The sequence below is a fragment of the Passer domesticus genome, chromosome 5 (assembly GCF_036417665.1).
Source record: "Passer domesticus isolate bPasDom1 chromosome 5, bPasDom1.hap1, whole genome shotgun sequence".
NCBI lineage: Eukaryota > Metazoa > Chordata > Aves > Passeriformes > Passeridae > Passer > Passer domesticus.
This window is the reverse complement of record NC_087478.1, coordinates 38063307-38081734: the sequence shown is the minus strand read 5'-3', so window position 1 is coordinate 38081734 and position 18428 is coordinate 38063307. Positions and strand designations below refer to the sequence as shown.

The 18428-nt window shown below is 36.7% G+C and overlaps 1 protein-coding gene across 5 annotated transcripts in view; it reads right to left on the bottom strand.

The window, feature by feature from the left end:
* Positions 1-18428, bottom strand: part of ACSS3 (acyl-CoA synthetase short chain family member 3) — a 105555-nt gene that overhangs the window by 59711 nt on the left and 27416 nt on the right. For all 5 annotated transcript variants that reach the window (XR_010362149.1, XR_010362148.1, XM_064419619.1 and 2 more), the window contains exon 9: positions 15419-15522. Coding sequence is in view for 3 of the 5 variants with exons in the window: in XM_064419619.1 (XP_064275689.1) it covers positions 15419-15522 (104 nt within the window). In the remaining 2 variants the exon portion in view is untranslated. The remainder of the gene's footprint in view (positions 1-15418; positions 15523-18428) is intronic.

Below are 18428 nucleotides of genomic sequence, written 5' to 3'. Positions count from 1 at the left end.
CTCTTTCCCCTCTGCCTGATTTCTTACTCATCAGGATGCATCATTCTTGAGTCTGGAGGAAGCGATCCTTGAATATCAATCAGCTCCCTTGGAACCCTCTTCTTCATGCAGTATCTGTTCCCACAGCATTCTTTCAAGAAAACCTTTTAAAGTTAGATCTCCTGAAGTCCATTATTACAGTCTTGCTGTCCTGTTTCCTTATTGCCCACTACTGAATTCCACAACAGTCATTACATCCAAGGCTGCCCTCAACATTCACATCTTCAACAAGGCATTCATTACCTGTTTGTTAGTATAAGGCTGAGGAGCACACCACTACTCATGGGATCCTCCACCACTTGTGTCAGAAAGTTGTCATCAATGCTTCCCAGTAATGTTGACACATTCCTAATCATCTCCACAGTTAAGCAGCTAGAAATCCTTCCCTCCCCACCTTCCCCTCTTTTCACACAACATTTTTATACTACCAGAGTTGTTATCATAGAAGAAGAATAAATACTATCAAGTCATATAGAAGAGAGTTTAAGCCTGAAAAAATCCCAGTTGCTCTTCACTCTTCCCCTCAAAGGACACAATCTACAGAAATTACTTTGAAATGTTGCTCTAACTCTGAGCCACAGAAAACAAAGTGTAGGTGGTTTTAGATATTAGCAGGAACATAGGATGAGACTTTAAAAGCATGACTACATCATTCTGATGAGGTCTCAGGTCACTCGGCCTGTAATTCATAGTCCATGCCACATAGCAAACAAAGCAGGTTTGTCTTCCGCTGTAGAGGTATATGTATATTTAATCAGTATGTTCAAACCTATTTCCAGTATGCTTGCACCAGGAAATTAAAGTAATTTTTGCTGCGAATTTTTTCAACCTCCATAGTATTCATCTTCCACACCGGAAGTTATGTGACTATTCAAGTGCTTATAGAAGCAAAAACAAAAAACAAACTTACAGACTCTTGTAGTGCTTTTAGTAAGGTGTTAGTAAGTAGCTGAAAGCTTAGCATTTACAGCACTGCTGAACTAGGGCCTAAATACAACTGTGGGACACAGAATAAAAATTATCAACCCTCCACACTAATAAAGACAGGCTAAAAACTTTCCTTTGTTGTTTCCTAACCTTCCCCATTCCATCCTCTACTTTGTGCAAATTCCCTGCACAGTCGTGGGGGAGTCTTTTCTTCTAAGACACAGAACACCCAGGCTACAGTTACAGTGGTGACACAATATCAAAATTATCTACCATACCCCATCCATGATCACTCTGAGAAGTTGTAGAAAAACAAAATATATTCAACAGTTTTGGAGCTTTATTTTCTGCAGAGTATTTATACTGAAGAATTTTCCTCTTTTACTTGGAACAGAAGGAACAGTGAATTGGAAAAGACAGTAGAATGGAGAATTTCCTTTTTGACTGTGTTAGGAGAAGAAGTGGAAGTACGGCGTACATGTTGCTTTACATACTGCCCAGCAAGAGCTACAAAACATTCTGCATCAGATCTGGCAAGAATGTGGAAGGGGCTAACAGTGGGCTTGTTAGCTAAAGAAGCAAGAGGAAGCAAGAAGAAACTGATAAGTAGCTCTCTCCAAGGCTGTAATTAAGGAGACGAAGAGAAGAAAGGAATTAAAGAAAGATAAGGTAGCTAGACGAAGTATTTTTAGGAAGTTAGTTGAAGTCACTGTAGCTTTTCACCAATGGTGCTATGTTGATTAATTGTAGCCAAGAGATAAGGTAGAAGAAGCATAAATTATTAGAAAGTGTATAAAAAGTCACCCATGTTCAATAATAAAGGGTTGCCATCTGAGACTCCTTGTGGTCTCTACTTCGTATCGTGACCGCCCCGACAGCGACACAAGAACAATAGTCTCCTATGACCAAAACACAGGAATTAGGTTTGCTATTGAGAGACAGGGAACACAGCATCACTGTTAGCCTGATGTACCAGTAACATTGGTGTGGACTGGGAATTGACAAGCATTTCTCATCAAGAGTCTGAATCCAAAAACCGCAAAGGGAGTGGAAGAATTACTGAAAATTAGTTTGGGTTTGCCTGACTCCCTAGTACACTGCTAATGAAATCAACAGAAACTTGAAAGGAAGATCCATTGTACTAACTTGTCTGGTTGTTTACCTGCTTTTTGCCTGAATGGAAGTCCATCTATCCTGGAGAATCACAAATTCTAAAACTTTGTGAAAAAGTTTCTAAAACTGTTGCTCTTTATTCTATTGTCTTTTCAATTATCAATGGCTATATAATTTTCATATGTATCCAGTGCTCTAATCTCTAAGCCATACATTCACTTCCCACAGGGCAGTAAGACTTTTTATATACATGGAAAAAAATACGAGGTTTTTGATACTTGGATCAGATAATAATTCAGAGAGGGAATCCCAAAAGCATCTGCTCTTTAGGTTAGATTAACTGTTCCTGAATGCTAAAGATTCCCTTTCAATATAGAATCACAAAGGAGTACTGTCAAAGGACAGCATGAAGCTTTGTGCTGTACATTTCTTGGGAAATCAACATTTATCTTTCAAAGAGGATGCTGGATTGAAATATCAATTTCTCAAACTTATTAGGAAACAACAGCCTCTTTCTGGGACAGTTTTTTCTATCACCAAGAAAACAGTCTGAGTTGAAAGGGGAATTCAATTCAAAATCCTCCTGAAAAGAAATCATCACTGCTCAGAAGAACACAGGATTTTAAGTGTTATTTAAAAGAGATATTTTCCTTAACAATTATGTGTAATACAAATACTGTGTGACCCTTTATTATGATTTCCAATAAATAAAGTTGCTTATGAATATTTGATTTCAATTAAGGTTGGTTTCTTTACAATTCAATTCAGGATGTATGCGCAGGTTAAAAGATTTAGGTCTGAAAAGTTGAAACAGTAACAGTCTGAAGAAGGACACCACTTGTCAAGTGTACATTGTATTCCACCTATCCCTTACATCAGGTTTCTGCACATAGGAACAGACATCCGTTATCTGACACACATTTGTTTACAGTTGAAGATTCTCTGAAATTAAGCACAGCACCTAGACAGATTTCCAGTACTGAAGACTTTTGGAACTTCCATATTTTTAATGCAAGGAACAGAACAGTAGGTCTGTCTTACAGTCTCTTTTGCAAACATTCGCACATTAACTGTCCACTCAGTAAGCTACCAAGTTAGCTTGTCCTCCAGCTGTGGAAGGCTTTTCAGGGACAACCAGATCATAAAACCAATTTCCTTTCTGCATAACATCTTTAGATGTGACAATCAAACAGCTATTTAGAAGAGCAATGTTTTATACTGGGAGAACAACGTTTCACAACTAGTATGGTAAAGGTATACAACATCTGCTCTGAGTTATAATGAAAACAATATGGCGTACCTCTGAGAATAATGAAAAGCTTCATTGAGACAGAAAAGACAGAGTTACTCACACATGGCCTTAAAATCAAGGTTGTTCAAAATCCCTCCTTATGCTTCATCTTTTCAGGATAAGGGTAATGTAAAAAAATAGTCCTCAGTAATCACAGATGTGACCTTCTTTGTTTTGTCCCACACTACCAGTAGGTGACTGATACTATTAGCTATATAGTATATAAAGCTATTTCAATATTAATGAAATATCCAGTATAAACTGGACAGCTAATGAGTAGTATGATACATGAACATTTTTGAATTTGCACCTTGGCAAACAATTTTTATGCCCAAGAAGGTGCTGCTGATCCAGAAGCAAAAAGTGCATTCTCCTATGACTAGCTAGGGTAGTCTGTGACTTTATTAACTGGAAAGCTTCCACATACCCATGTGCCTGATTTGCAGAAGCTGTGTTCTGCCAAATTATGCAAAGCAACAGCTAGCAGGTTTTGTGCTCAAAACTCTCTTTCTCATTCACAGTCAACAGTCAAGTTCAATCAAAATAAACAGTTTTGAAATAACTCGGGACTTTCAAGATGAAAATCATTCTCTTACTCCGTGCCACTTACAATCCTGATACGTTATAGTTTCTAGACTGTGTCTCATATTCCTCATCATAGTAGACTGCCATGCTGATGAAATATTGCCTTTTTTGGTAGGAAATACTTAAGCAAAACACACTGCATTTTGGCATGAATATTTGAGCTTGGACTGTGCTAAGTTGGTAATGTAAAACTGTCTACTTTGAATTTCTTAGAATGCAATGGAGAGACACTAAAAGCATACAAAAGAGGTAAGAAGTTGCTATGTAGCAGGAGAAGGAAAGAAGAAAAAGGAGCAACTGTCATCCATCAACATATTAATGAATGCAATAAATATAATACACAAAATTCTCACTGCAGCTATGCTGTTTTGATGCTGTTTCTTCTGGCAAGGCTGTCACTTTTGTTGTGGGGAATGAAAGGAATTACTACAGCAGCAGACTGCACTGATAAAATGGAAAGGAGAGTCTATGAAGCAGGAAAGCTTAGGCAGCAACTCATTACAAATCCCCTCACACCACAAGAATGTACCTCTGAAGAGAGTCCTTCCATATGCTCCCTCCACACAGCAGTCATTTTCATTATGCCAGAAAGGATGAATGAAGAATTCAACAAAGTTACAGCAAAATGCATTCTAGTAAGGCAACAACTATTGGGCATTCTGGAACAGAAAACCACAGTACCAGATGAATTACAGGACTCAAAATCTGCATCACAGTATACCATGCTGCTTCCTTAAAATAAAACTGAATCTAACACATTGCAAAATAGTATGCACCGGCAGTGTCCTGAAGATTCAGGGGCCAGATCATCAAGTATGCACACAGATCTCATTTCCTTCATCCTTCAGCATACAACTGTGCAGAGCAAAGAAGTCAGTTTCCATCAGTCCTTCCATCAGTCCTTTATCACTGAAAGCCAAGCAAGCTTCTAAGCTGCTAACTGCAGCAGCGGTAAGTAGCCTCACTCACAGCTTGGATTTAGCACTGTTAACCCTGACAAATTGTGCCTAGACAGTCATGCTGCAGGTTGGTAGCCCAAACATCAGCCAGTCTTATGCTTACTGATGTTGGAAGAAAATTTCAGATAATTGCTTAGCCTCTATTCAGTACAGCTCAGCCAGGCCTTCAGCAAGGCCTCAGAAGTATTTTGTGTAAATTTGCCAAGCTGCTCTCTTCACTGCTTCCCTGGAAGAGATCTACACCAGGATGCTGCATGACACATTATATTATTAATGTGTGAAAAGACTAAGCACGCATGGCTGATGCTGGGTATTAAAGTACAAACTTTAATGACGCTAATTATCCACCAACACTAAAACCAGGAGATAACACCTGTCCACGATTATCCCAGAGCACCCAAAGCACAGATATGGACAGTTTGGATAATCCCAATACAATGTGATGTGTGATGCTGCCACAAAAATCCACAGCATTGTTGCACCCACATTGTTAGCATATATTTCTAGGCCATGATTTTTACCACATTCTAAGAGTAAAAGCTAATGAGAATTATTTTCAGAGCTATGATAGTTATACTCTGAATCCCCCCATCCATTTTACTCATTTCCTCTTAATTTTATTTGAGCTTCTCAAATGAAGTAAAATTTTATGAAAGAGCTCACATTTACTGAAATTCTATTTAGCAATATATATAGCATGGTACTACAACAAATTATAAAAAAGTGAGAGGAGCCACAAAAAGACAGCAAGGACTGAGGAATCTGAAGAACTGTAAATTTTGAGTGCTACCCTGATTCAGTTTTATCAGGTGTCAGAAAGAAGTATGAAATTAAATCCAATTTACACATAATATACCATTAGATTAGATTAAAGACAGTCTGTGATCCTAAAGGATAAAAGCTTTTGCTGGCTAGTAGCAAAACTTCAAAAACTTTTTCAAGCATTGTTCAGCATTTCATTTCACTCCTTGCTTCCGAGGACTATGACATGCAGCATAAAAATTCTTAAACACTCACTGTAATTATAATGCATTTTTTCTCCATCTGACTGAATTCTTAATTAATCCTCATGTGAATTAAGCACATGCAGCATCAACACAATAAATATCAGGTGCATAGAGAATAACAAAATATGGAAAGTGAGGAGGCAGGGCTCTACTTTAGCAAAAACCTCCAGAAGTATCAGCTTTAAGGTGAGCTACACAAGTTTGGTGATTTATAATCAAGATTTCCACACTTGTCTTACAAGGAGATTTTCAACTCCTTACAACTTAAATAAAGCTGGGGTAAAGAATTTGCAGTAAACAGCTGGAAAGAATTTCAGTTAAGACTTTCATGCTCTAATGTTATTTAGAGAGACTCTCACATCTAAAGCATGACCTTGTCCATCAGGCTGCTTACAATTTAGGTTACATTCATTTGGCAGGAGATCAGAAGAATTTGTTACCCTGAAGTGGCTTCAAAAAATGTTTTTTCATCCCACTAGCACTTTATAAAACAGAACATAAAACCTCTAGAATTTAACTGCAACATAGAAAAACAACAGTGTTTTTCACCTATTCTTCACACCCAAGTAAAATTAAATTCAACCTTTCTCACTGGGTTAAATTGTACACAGAACCTTAAAAAAGCCCTTTTTAACTGCCTAACTTCTCTACTCAGAAACTGCAAAGTAGAAACTGTAAAGCAGAAACTTCACTCAAAAAACATGGAAAAGAGATATAAATAGAAAATGAAGCAATAATTCTTTTAAGTGTGGCTAAGATTCATGGACTTATGAGGAAAAAAAGTGACAAAATAAGCTAAAAGTTTTGAAAAATCTGAAGTTCCATTTCTCAAAACAGAAATCCATTTTGTTTATAAAGTAATGTATTTTCTGAAAGTGCCTGCATTTCCATGCTTATTCTTAGAATTGAAGGTCAGAAGAGAAACCAGCAATTTTTTTTAACATTTTCTAAAGGCTTTAAAGCACTTGGGAGTCATAATGCATCTATTACCATGAATACATATTACACTTGTGAAGGCCAAATACTTCCAATATAACAGTTCTATTCCTGTATTCAATTCACTTATTTGAAAATAAAATCAATACCCAAATCCATTAAAATTCATCCAAGGCTCACCTTCACAATTATCCAACCACACAATATACTTACAAACTGTGGGGGTTGGTATTATACAAATACACAAGGTCTCTGAAGATTTCAAAGCACATTTAAATGAAATCTCCAAAATAAATATAAAAAATAGAACTGCAAGGTAGGTCCAGCTAGTTTAGTTAAGGGTTTGTGGGCCATGACAAATTTTAAAACCAAAGTAGAAAATAATTGGTTATCACTAACTGGCAAGCCAGTATTAAAGCACAAGAAGTTTATGTATTCATTTTGTAAGTACCAGGGTCCTTTGCCTCCAAATATTATATAGGCTATTATAATGTACATATTAGAAATTGCCTATAACAAAATGACAGCCAAGACTAGAGAACAGAAAGTTTTTTGGTTGTATTTGGAAGATGTCAGATGACGTGTTTAAAAATGCATTAAGTCAGGCGATGCATCAAATTATATTTTCAGACAAAATAAATTTCAAATTATTTTCATCCTACTGTGACATCATAACTGAAATATGATGAAATACTAAGAGATAAATGGAAAATTTAAAAAGTAATTTCACATTTCAGTGATAACTGTTTACTGTTTAATTGTTTTGAGGAATCTTAATACACTGCATGCATAGTAATAGTGACAAGATGGAAAAGACAGGTAAAATTACTAATGTGCAATTCAGGTATCTTTATCAGGATCTAATATCTTAGATGCACTCACTTTCTACCCTCACTTTGAGCAACACAGAAAAGCAGCTGCCATGTGACAGAAAGAGATCAACAAGCTGTAACATCTTCACACTCATACAAACTGGAGGCACTGTCACACCTCATCTCCTTCAGAGAGATGAGACTGCACTATTCTATTTTAACATATCCATTCCTAAATGTGTCCCCTCATCTTCTTCATTTGCCTAAATGCAACCCAAATATTCAGTGCACACTAAATATTGCCCATGCCTCATCTTCATAACTTAAGACTGCTTTACAGTTCTTTTATTTTCAATCATCTAAACCATATCAATGAAATTTTAAGGAGGGAAACATTTATACTTCATCCATATTAATTTTGTCCCTGACTGCATGTGGAAAGACAATCAGAAAAGATTAAGATTAATAAGCACTGAGAGACTGAAGTCAAATGGGAACAGAAAAGCTTAATACACACATTTTATCAATTCTAAATTAGAAAATGTCAGCACAAATGAGGCAGACTAGCAGTGGCACAGCTAATAATGAATTTGTATCAACACAGAGGAGGAGCTGACCAGTGGGGAAAAAACAGAGTATAGCCATGAGGAAAAGCAAACCTTCACAGAAATGTGAGGTACAGAGATGCATGCTTTTTTTTTTTTCTTTAACTAGAAGGACATAGTACATTTACTGACTTAACCATGTTCAAATTGTAATAAATTCAATAAATAAAAATTTAAAAAACATATTTCTTTTTTTCAAGGCACAACACTCCAGGCCCAGCATCTGGATACATTTCAGTGTATGGACAATGCACTGGACAACTGAAAGCCATGTGAAATGCACATTTGAAACAAACCTCAAATGAAAAATATTTTTGGAGGAAAGACATTTGTGAAATGTGAAAGACAGTGAACAGCACTGAATGCCACAATAAACCTATGAAGCTGTAATGATTCCTTAAAACCACCCTAAAGAATATGTATATAATCCAGACATACCTCTTTGATGTCCAAGAATGGGAAAACCACACAGAACTGAAAAGTCAAGTCTCTGCCTTGCCAATGCCCATGGCCACTAAAAACACCTTTTCCTCTCTCTCCTTCAATAAGGGCAACCAAAAACCTGTTTGAATTGGCTGTCTTAAGATGACATTGAAGGAATGATGAGATACTGCTACTAATGATACAGTCCAAATGCAATTACTCAACAGCAAACAATGGCTGAAACAATCTATATTTTTCATACCCTTAAAGGATAGAATGCAAGTCTCCAGGGGGAGACATGAAAATGTCAGGAATGCCTGTTATAAATTCAGTTATCCAGTAAATAATGATCAGGGGACAGTAAATCAGGGCTGCAGAGCAGCAAAAGTTTCTGCCAAGTAATTCCCACTTCTCTAGAACTGTTTGCAGGTTATCAGCTTTCACTAAAAAAATATGATCTGAGTCTTGACAGGATGCACACATCTTTAAAAAGCATGAAAGCAGTTGTGTCTACACTGAGGCACCTGATAACCTAAACCAGTTGCCTGGACTTTGGAATAAATTTGTTTAATCTCTTTTATTTCAACTCTAGATTTCTGGTCCCTGTAACTCCAGAAATGAACTTCTGTCACTCCAAAAAAATGTCAAGAAGTGACTATTTGTTGCAAATCAAACAGCCATCCTTTCTTTAGTTTACTTTTCCTACTGGCTTTGGGTCTGAGAATTTCATGACATTGAACAAAATCACTGGATCTGCAGTTTTGAATGGGGCAAAGTGGAAGGTAACTGAAGAACAAAATGTGGAATCCAGTTGACAAAAGAGAGATGGAGGTCTACCTTGACAATGTAGTTCACTTAAAGAGCAGTTCTTTAGTGCAAACATGAAAAGGTTAGCTAACAATTTAGTTGCAAAATCCATCTTTCCAGATACTCATATGAAGGAGATTGTGCACAATGTTGCCAAGGCAACACAATGGAAACTGAAGTCTGGGGACCACGTCATGCTGCTTGGAGATCACATTAATAAACTCTTTGATTGCCTCAGAAGTAGTCCACTGAAATATATTCATCTGAGTACACGTATCCATGATTCATATTTTTTACACTGAATTCAATGACACATTTGTACCAGTCCTCATAAAAGCTCTGTATAACCATTATTAAACCACCACATATATAATTACCCAACACCAGAATGTCCTAATAAAAATATTACCGCCATAGCATTTGCATCTTTTAGAGGTAAGACACAGATAAAGAAAAACAATAATTTTAAAAGTGATAGAGTATATTATTAATTATATTACAGAACTTGGAGAATTCCTACCAGAAAATTTTATCACACTGTCTCAGAATAGCCAATAAAATGTGCACTATAATACAATGTACAATACAATCTTCTTTGCCAGCAGCCATAATGTATCAACTACCATTTGATTTTTGCCCTACTGCCTGCTGCAGAGACCTACTCCTTACTGGATAAGGCAGCCTATTTCCATGAAAATACAAAATATACACAATTATTTCACAGTTCTGCCTGCTAGTGAGTTCATACTCAGAAAATAGTAGATTATTCCAATTTGAACCTACTACACTTGCATACTCTGTAACTTTCATTTCTATAATACTCAACTAAAGTTCTATGGAAACACATCTCTTGACTGAGATTTTATGAAAGTCATATTTTATCACTGAATTCTCAGCTTCAGTTCTGTTTCATCTGAATTTTCCTATACATCCTCAAAGGCAGAGTCTCAAAACGTTTTTATTTAAAAACATCAAGAGACAAAAACTCTTCATATTCTATACTTATTATGAAGGAATGGAAATCTGACTTACCATTTTCTCAAAATGCCAAAAGTGATATGACAGAGTTTCATTTTTTAGCTAACATGAAAGCAGCTGAAGATGTTTAACACAAACTTTCAGAGCCTTCTGCTTCCACAGCTAAACCTCCTGGCTGTTTCCCTTTCTTTTTTCTAGAACTCAAAGCTAGCTCCAAAATCAAAGCAAGCCAAACTCACATTTCTTTGTCTATTGAGACCCCTCCCTCAGAATGAGAGTAGTCACACAGCAGATACAACACAAACACTGTGTAGGCTGCTTCAAACAAATTTGGCAAGGCTCTGTAATTTAACTACCTGTAATACTAAAATAGAGCAACTGTATCATTGCCTTATAACATAACTACACAGAGAGAGAGAAAGCAAGGTCCAAAATGTGCATTCCACTTCCTATTCAGAAAAGAAAGTCACAAAATAGATGTAAATAAGACCAGAAAATTTATGTCTCTGGAAAAAAAAAAAATCTCTTTTTTTGACACTGAATTTAACACTTTTGGGATATCTTGGGGCAGGATACTCTTCTTTCTTTATTTAATGTCTGCAAGACTGGAATAACTGTACTTACTTCACAGGGGTGTCAAAAGTATTAATTTCTTGAGTTTGCACAACGACTTTGGAGATGAAAATTGCTATTGAAGTGCTAAGTGTCAATTTGTATAAATAAGCAAAAACTTAACATCTGAACCAACCCAAACAAAACTTTCTCTCTCCAGGTACAGTTGAGCATAGGATCAGAGGATCAGGAAATAACATTTTTTCATCCACTGTCATATCTCAAAAGAAAACAGCAAGTTTTTCCCAGTCCTTACTGCCTGAAATCTTCCTTGCCACTCACTGATCCTGTGACTTATATTTCACAGTTTCTAAGATGTGCTTACTATACTTGTAACACAAACATTAACATTTAAAATGAGTGTTATTGATGAAGGCATACTGACACAAACCAGTTTTAAGCAATCAGCTTTTCCAGGTGTAGCTGCTTTGAAGTCCCTTAAAGAAAGCTTTCTTCTGTTTCAAAGTACTGCTTCAATTCACAGTGATTTCAAATACACACCAAAAATCTTTCAAGAACAAATGAAACAAATCCACATTTCTTTGTCCATACTGATTTATTTCTAGTTATATATATATGGCAAAGGGGGCAAGTGCTTTGAAGACATCTTATTAAACCTCAAGAAGGAAGTGGTTAACACTCCTATTTTATAATACTTTTGTCAGCCTTTTGTTTCCCCCATACTCATTTCCATCTCCAAATGATGACTCAGTCACTTATCTCTACAAAACTCATCTTTTCCTTACCTTTCTCGGTCATTAACAAAGGAATAGAAATTACCCCATTATGCAAGAAACACTATTTACCCAGATACTTCTCCTCCTCCATCTTCTGCTTTAGCCTCAGCTCAAAGAGCCAACATAACTGCCTACGTAAGATCTACAGTTTTTGGGCAAAATTAAATGTCAGAATTTCTCAGAGTTTTACAATGCTTTTGTTTTGGAAGAATGCAGATAAATATCAGCTTTGGGAATAAGTACCAATTTGTCAGACTAGCAAAGGTCAAAAGCATTTTCATATGTAGAAGTAAGTCAGAAACTTTCAATCTGAAGTACAATAAAACAGCAATTTACAACATCAGCTACAATTAAATGGCAAAAAAAAGATAATTCATTTTGTTATAAAAAATGCATTTTAAAAACTTATTAGTTCTACATAACACAGATAATAATTTCAACTTCCTCCTGACAGAAGTAATTAGGGATTTTTTATCGTGTTTTTAGCATGCCATTTTTTTATTTTGGAGATAGTTCAGAAAATTGTTATTTCTGCATCTGTGGGTCCTTATTCTGCCATCAGTCACTAACCTTGCCTATTTCTAATGAATTAAACAGCCAGTTATCTATTCTGTAAAATATTTCACATTCAGTACATACACCTTTAACCTCATGTGCTGAAATCCAATAGTGTTTGGTTGAAATGGCTTTTCCAGCACAGAAATCCACTTTCAACATTTTGACAAGTGACAGATAAGGACGAATGTGACAGAACTGCTTGTTCTTTTCACAATTAATGGCATTTATTTTGTATTCTGCTAAAGCAGAGGTGAGTGAAGAGCAGAAGGGAAGACTGCTTTCACCTTCAGCAATGACTGCTGTGCTCCAGGACCCGGGAGTCCTGGTGGATGACAAGATGACCATGAGCCCGCAGTGCCCTTATGGCCAGGAGGACCAGTGACACCCTGGGGTGCATAGGGAAAAATGTGACCAGAAGGTTGAGCAAGGTGATCTTCTCCCTCAGCTCAGCCCTAGCGTGGCCACATCTGGAGTCTTGTGTTCCATTCTCCACAATTCAAGAAAGACAAGGAAAGAGTACAAGCAGCAAGTCCTGCCAGGAAACCTGCTCCAGCATTGGCTCCTCTCTCCATGGATCTACAGATCCCTAGCAGGAGCCTGATCCAGCACTGGCCTCCCACAGGGTCAAAACTTCCCCTCAGGCATCCACTTGCTATGGTGTGGGTCTCCTTCATGGGCTGCAGGGGGATCTCTGCCTCCCGTGGACCTCCATGGCTTGGAGGTGGCAGCTGCTTCACCACGGGCTGCACCATGGGCTGCAGAGGAATCCCAGCTCCAGCATCTGGAGCACCTCCTCCCCCTCCTTCTGCACTTGGTGTCTGTAGAGTTGTTTCTCTCACATGTTCTCACACTGCTCTTCTCTGGCTGCAATTACAACTACGCAAGAATTTTTTTTTCCCTCATTTTTGAATACATTATCACATATTACCATGTTACCACCGTTTCCAATTGGCCCAAGCATGACTAGCAGCACATCCATCTTTGGAGGTGCCAGGGATTGACTCTGCCAGACATGAAGGAAGCTTCTGACAGCTTCTCACAGAAAGCACCCTGTAGACCTTCTTAGGAGGCATCCAGTATTTACACACATTGAAGAACTGTTAGCCAGACTTCCCAGTGATGCCCACTAACAGAACAAGAGGCAACAGGCATGAACTAAAACCAGGATATTCCATCTGAGCCCAAAAATATGCGTTTACTGTGAGGACAGTCAAACACTGGCCCAGACTGGCCAGAGAATCCCCATCCATGGAGATACTCAAAACTGGACAGGATCCTCGGCAACACTCTCTCTGACCCTGCCTGAGAAAAGAGACTGAATTAAATGAGCTCAGGAAGTCCTTATTAACCTAGTGACTCTGTGATTCTTAGCTCCTTATCCCTTGAAATTCAGTTCTTTGACAGGAACTGAATTAGTACATTTTTTCTTTCAGACTGAAAGCCTTGCTTTCATTCAACAGCTCACATTCCCATACAAATCACTTGGGTCCTCACTCTAGTCAAATTATTAAATGCTCTTAAACAATGTATTTGAAATGGCCTTAGTTCACTAAGTCATGGTACAATTTAATTTAAGAGCATGCCCTGAATATACAAATTAAGAAACACACTGTAGTCTGAGCTGAACTTTGGTCTTCTTTGAAAAATGTCTACAACACAGTCTTATCTCTAGACAGTGTAAGTTCCATTATATCCATGTGGTTAAAATGTCTCATTGATATTTATGTACTTGAGATACATCTGAAAGAACACTGTAACATGAAAATTTTGCACTCAATATATGCGAAAGCTATGGCAATTTTATATGTAATATATATCTTTATATCTGCACAGACAGATGAAAACACGTGCAAAATTACATACAGTAACATTGATTATTGACAGTTCAGTGATTTCTCAAAGATATTTGATTTTTTAGCCCTTTTCAGTTAATTTCTCATTCAAGCCTGCCTACAGACGTTAAGATCATAGTGAACTGAAAAAAACAGAGGTCTTTTGCCTGGGTTTAATCATCTAATCAGCAGATTAAACCCAGATTAAATAAAAAATGACACTACTATCTTCCAGAACCTTTTCAGTATTTATCTAAGATTGTGTTTTGGGGGTTTTTTTAATTAAAAAATGCATGTTAAGCATCCTCAACTTATTTAATTGCATAATATATAGATGAAATAACAGTTTCTCACTTTCTGTCTAATCGTCTATAGCTTCTATTAAATCTATCATGGGAGAACCTCAGAGGGTTTTTCTTTATAGAGAAAGAGACCACACATCTTAAATCAATGATCCACAGAAAACACAAGAAGTATTTCTTGGAAGGGAGCAAAGAAGGCAGGCAGGCGCTTTTGTAATACATTTCCATTGTTTAATCAGCAATGGGTGTAAGAAGCAAAATCCAAACTTAAGCTTCCAATAGTGAAATTTAAAGAGATATGAATTCACAGTTATAAGGAGATACATTTGATCAAGTCTTAATCCAGGATTCAACTAGAATTTTTGCAAAGTTACCCATAGATTGGTACTCTGATTCCTTCATTGCACTGAAACAAATAGGAAACATTCTAAAATAATCACTAGAAGCTGGATGACATCCATACAGAACAGTATTAAAGACCAAGGAATCTACTCTATGCAGCAGATTGTTTGTTTTCAATTACGCAAATTATATATGCAAAAAACTTAGGTTTAAGCCTTAAATAGCCAACATTGTGTCACACAACTGTCACACATGCAAACAACATAAAACACATCTGGAAAAATACTGATACAAAATTCTTTTTTTAAACATGGGTACCAGAAAATACCATATTTTTTAATATAGGTTTTACAAATGTCACGTTTTTCTAAAAATACCCTGAAGTCATTTTTCAGACCACCTCCAAAAAACATTCTTCTTGCTTGAATTTTTTTTTTTTACATTTATTTACATGTTCATGGCAAGAAAAAACAATTTTACCTTCAGACTCAGGAAACAAGTCTGAAAACACTCTCATCACTGTATTTTACAAAGGGTATTTTAAACCACTCACCAGTTTGCCACCAGTGGTCCAAGACAGGTACCTTGAAGACTCTTTTTGCCCATTCTAGCGTGTCCACATCACAGTGCTCACCAGCTACAAACATCATTCTGAACCTTTAAATAAAAATAAAGTCTGTATCTTGATCTGGATGTAGAAAGGAAAACAAGATAATGAACACAATAAATGTCTCTGGCCATTGTCCCAGATCAAGGGAAAAGACAAAGGAGGACTTACTTTTTGTTTTCTCTTTTCTTCTAAGTAACAACTAGAATATTTGCAGCATTAATTTAAGCTACTTAATACTTCATAATGAAAAATAAACTTTATCTGCTGAATGCAAAGACTTTGGGAGACCAGAGGCAAGCAACTTTCAGTTGAAGTCAAAAAAATTAAATGCTCTGTACACAGAAACTAGGTAGATATCTTTGCTAGCACTGCAGTACAATCTCCCACAGCCAGATGCACGTCACTGACATTTTGTTTCCCTTTAAGTCTTTCCTCAGTGCATTTTGAATGAAGACAACTACTGAACACAGGACTTCACTCTTGTCCTTCAAAAGTGGACACAAACTGCACTGATTTTGTAAAACCAGTGAATTTGTAGCCACAAAAAGAGAGAATACTTAAAACTCATCATATGACACAAATTTAACTTCAAAGGGTTATCATTTAGAAACACTAAGAATTTCATCTGTCCATGGAAATTAAATCCAGAAAGCAAATTAGACAAACACCAAGAACATATGAGTAAGGGAAAAGTTAAGATATCTTGTTATCCTCTGAGCCAAAAGCAAAATTCCGCTCTTTTGAATTGCCAGCTCTAATAATCAGATTTAATAATCTGCAGGCTAAAGACAACTTTATGTTATGAGAAGAAAAACTAGTTCTTTGGCAAACTTAAAAGCACAAAACCATCAAAAAGAGTTTCAGAGCAAAGTGCCTCAAGTCTAAGCAAAAAAACCATGGAATTATTTTCTCCTCTCAAACAGTATAGCAAAACAAGGGATGGCAATGGCTATGAAATGTCCCACTGAACTATTTTTTTAAAGCCCACTTAAAACATCAAAGTTTGTAAGTCACCTGTTACTGCAATTATCTATCCCTCCAATGCTGTTAATTGAGAAGAAAGGTCCCAAAGTTTCTCTGTTAAATACATGTCCTCAGCTGCTCTGAAAACCTAAATTCCTAACATGAAATTCAATACAATCAAGCTTTTAGGCCCCATACAGTAGTTCAGCAGAATGGACTTCAAATGTCACCTGACATATAGGGGACAGATCAACGTTCCTAATGATCCTGAAGCAATAAATATTGTTCAACACAGCATACATTCATTTCCATCCCTGAACATATTTTACCTTGAATATGTGAATCCAAGCATTGGATGTTTGGGTGACAGAGTCACAGATTGAGACACAGAACACAACAGCAGCTCAGCTCCACAAAGGCTGCTCATGAGCACAGTTCAGGACTCCACCAGGACAGGCCATGTACGATCAACAGCAGCACAGAGTAGGGGGCAGCAGGCAGAACTGCATTACGTACTTCAATTTTAAGAAGTTCTGGGTCTTAATCACATATCCTCCTAGCAGCATGCGGGAAACATCAATTCTATGAGAAAATATTTCCTTCAAATAGTTTTGAATTTGCTACTTTAATTTCACATCCTCTTGAATGTGAAATGCTCCTGCATTACGAGACAGATAATGGAAGTTTCTTATCTACTTTATATTCATTATTTCTGCACAGTTTTTATGCACTCTCATGTTTCTTTCTAAAGTCCATTATTATCTGGCATCAGATGAACAACATAGAATCTCTAAATGCTCTTGATATAAAATTGCAAAACATTCTCAACTGACCAAAAGTCAAGCAAGTAAAGTAGACTACGGGACACAAATGGCAAATTACTTGTACGTTAATCTGAAATACTGAGTTGTTGCCACATTTCATGCAAAACCATCACTTGTCAATTGTTTGGAAATTAGAACAATCCAGCTCACAACAATTATGTCAATTGTAGGATGAAGTGTGATTCCAAATATGGGAAGAATTAATGGCTTGGTATTATGGAGCTACCTTTTGAAGAGGAGAATGGGCTCAAAGAGCTGAACAGAATATGCTCAGGTAGACAAAGCTCATGGAATTTGGATGTTACTTCTTTTTCCAACCCGACAGGCAGCAGTGCTCAGCAGCACTGGATGTTATCAAAAGCTATGTCTTTAGATCTCTTTAAATTTGTGGTTGAACAGGGCTTTTGACCCACAGTACTAAAAACTAAAGATCTGTTTTACCATTAAGCATGAGCTGTGTTTTAGACATAGGTGGCATTTTGCGTCAAAAGCAAAGAAATGTCAAGATTTAGCTCCAGTAGACACAAGAAATTTAAAGCATACATACTAAAACCCTTGGAAAACACATATATATAATTTTGTGCAGAGGCCAGTGATGCCACAAACATCAATTCTATGCACTTTATTTCAATTATGTCATTTCAAAAGAACACAAGTTTGTTTATAATTCAATTTACTCTTGTAAATCAAATGTTCCATTAGGTATGAAAGCTGGCATTGCCTACCACTTTTTTTCTTCATTAGTAACTGTCTTTTTTAACATTTTTTTTTTAAAGTGACAATGACCTTTTCCATTTATTTAACACAACTTTTCAGAAATAAAATGTACCATGGTGGAAACCTCTTTCAGGACTGCATTCCTGGATGCAGTTTCGAAAGTAAGAATCCATTTTAGTGCAGGTAGCAGAAAGAAATTTCAAAGATTCTTCACCATGTAACAAAGAAGAAAGCATCATAGATCAAGTAAATGAACTAAAAAGTAAGACTGCTTTCAAACTGAATCAGACAGAATTCACTTCATTTTGAATAGAAAAGTAACATCCAAACCCAAATATTTCCCTAGAATGGAAATTTTATTGATAGACTTTCTTAACAACTGTACCTACTAGATATTAAATGCTGCATTAGAGGGTTTAGTAAAGACATGACATCCCAGTGAACTACAT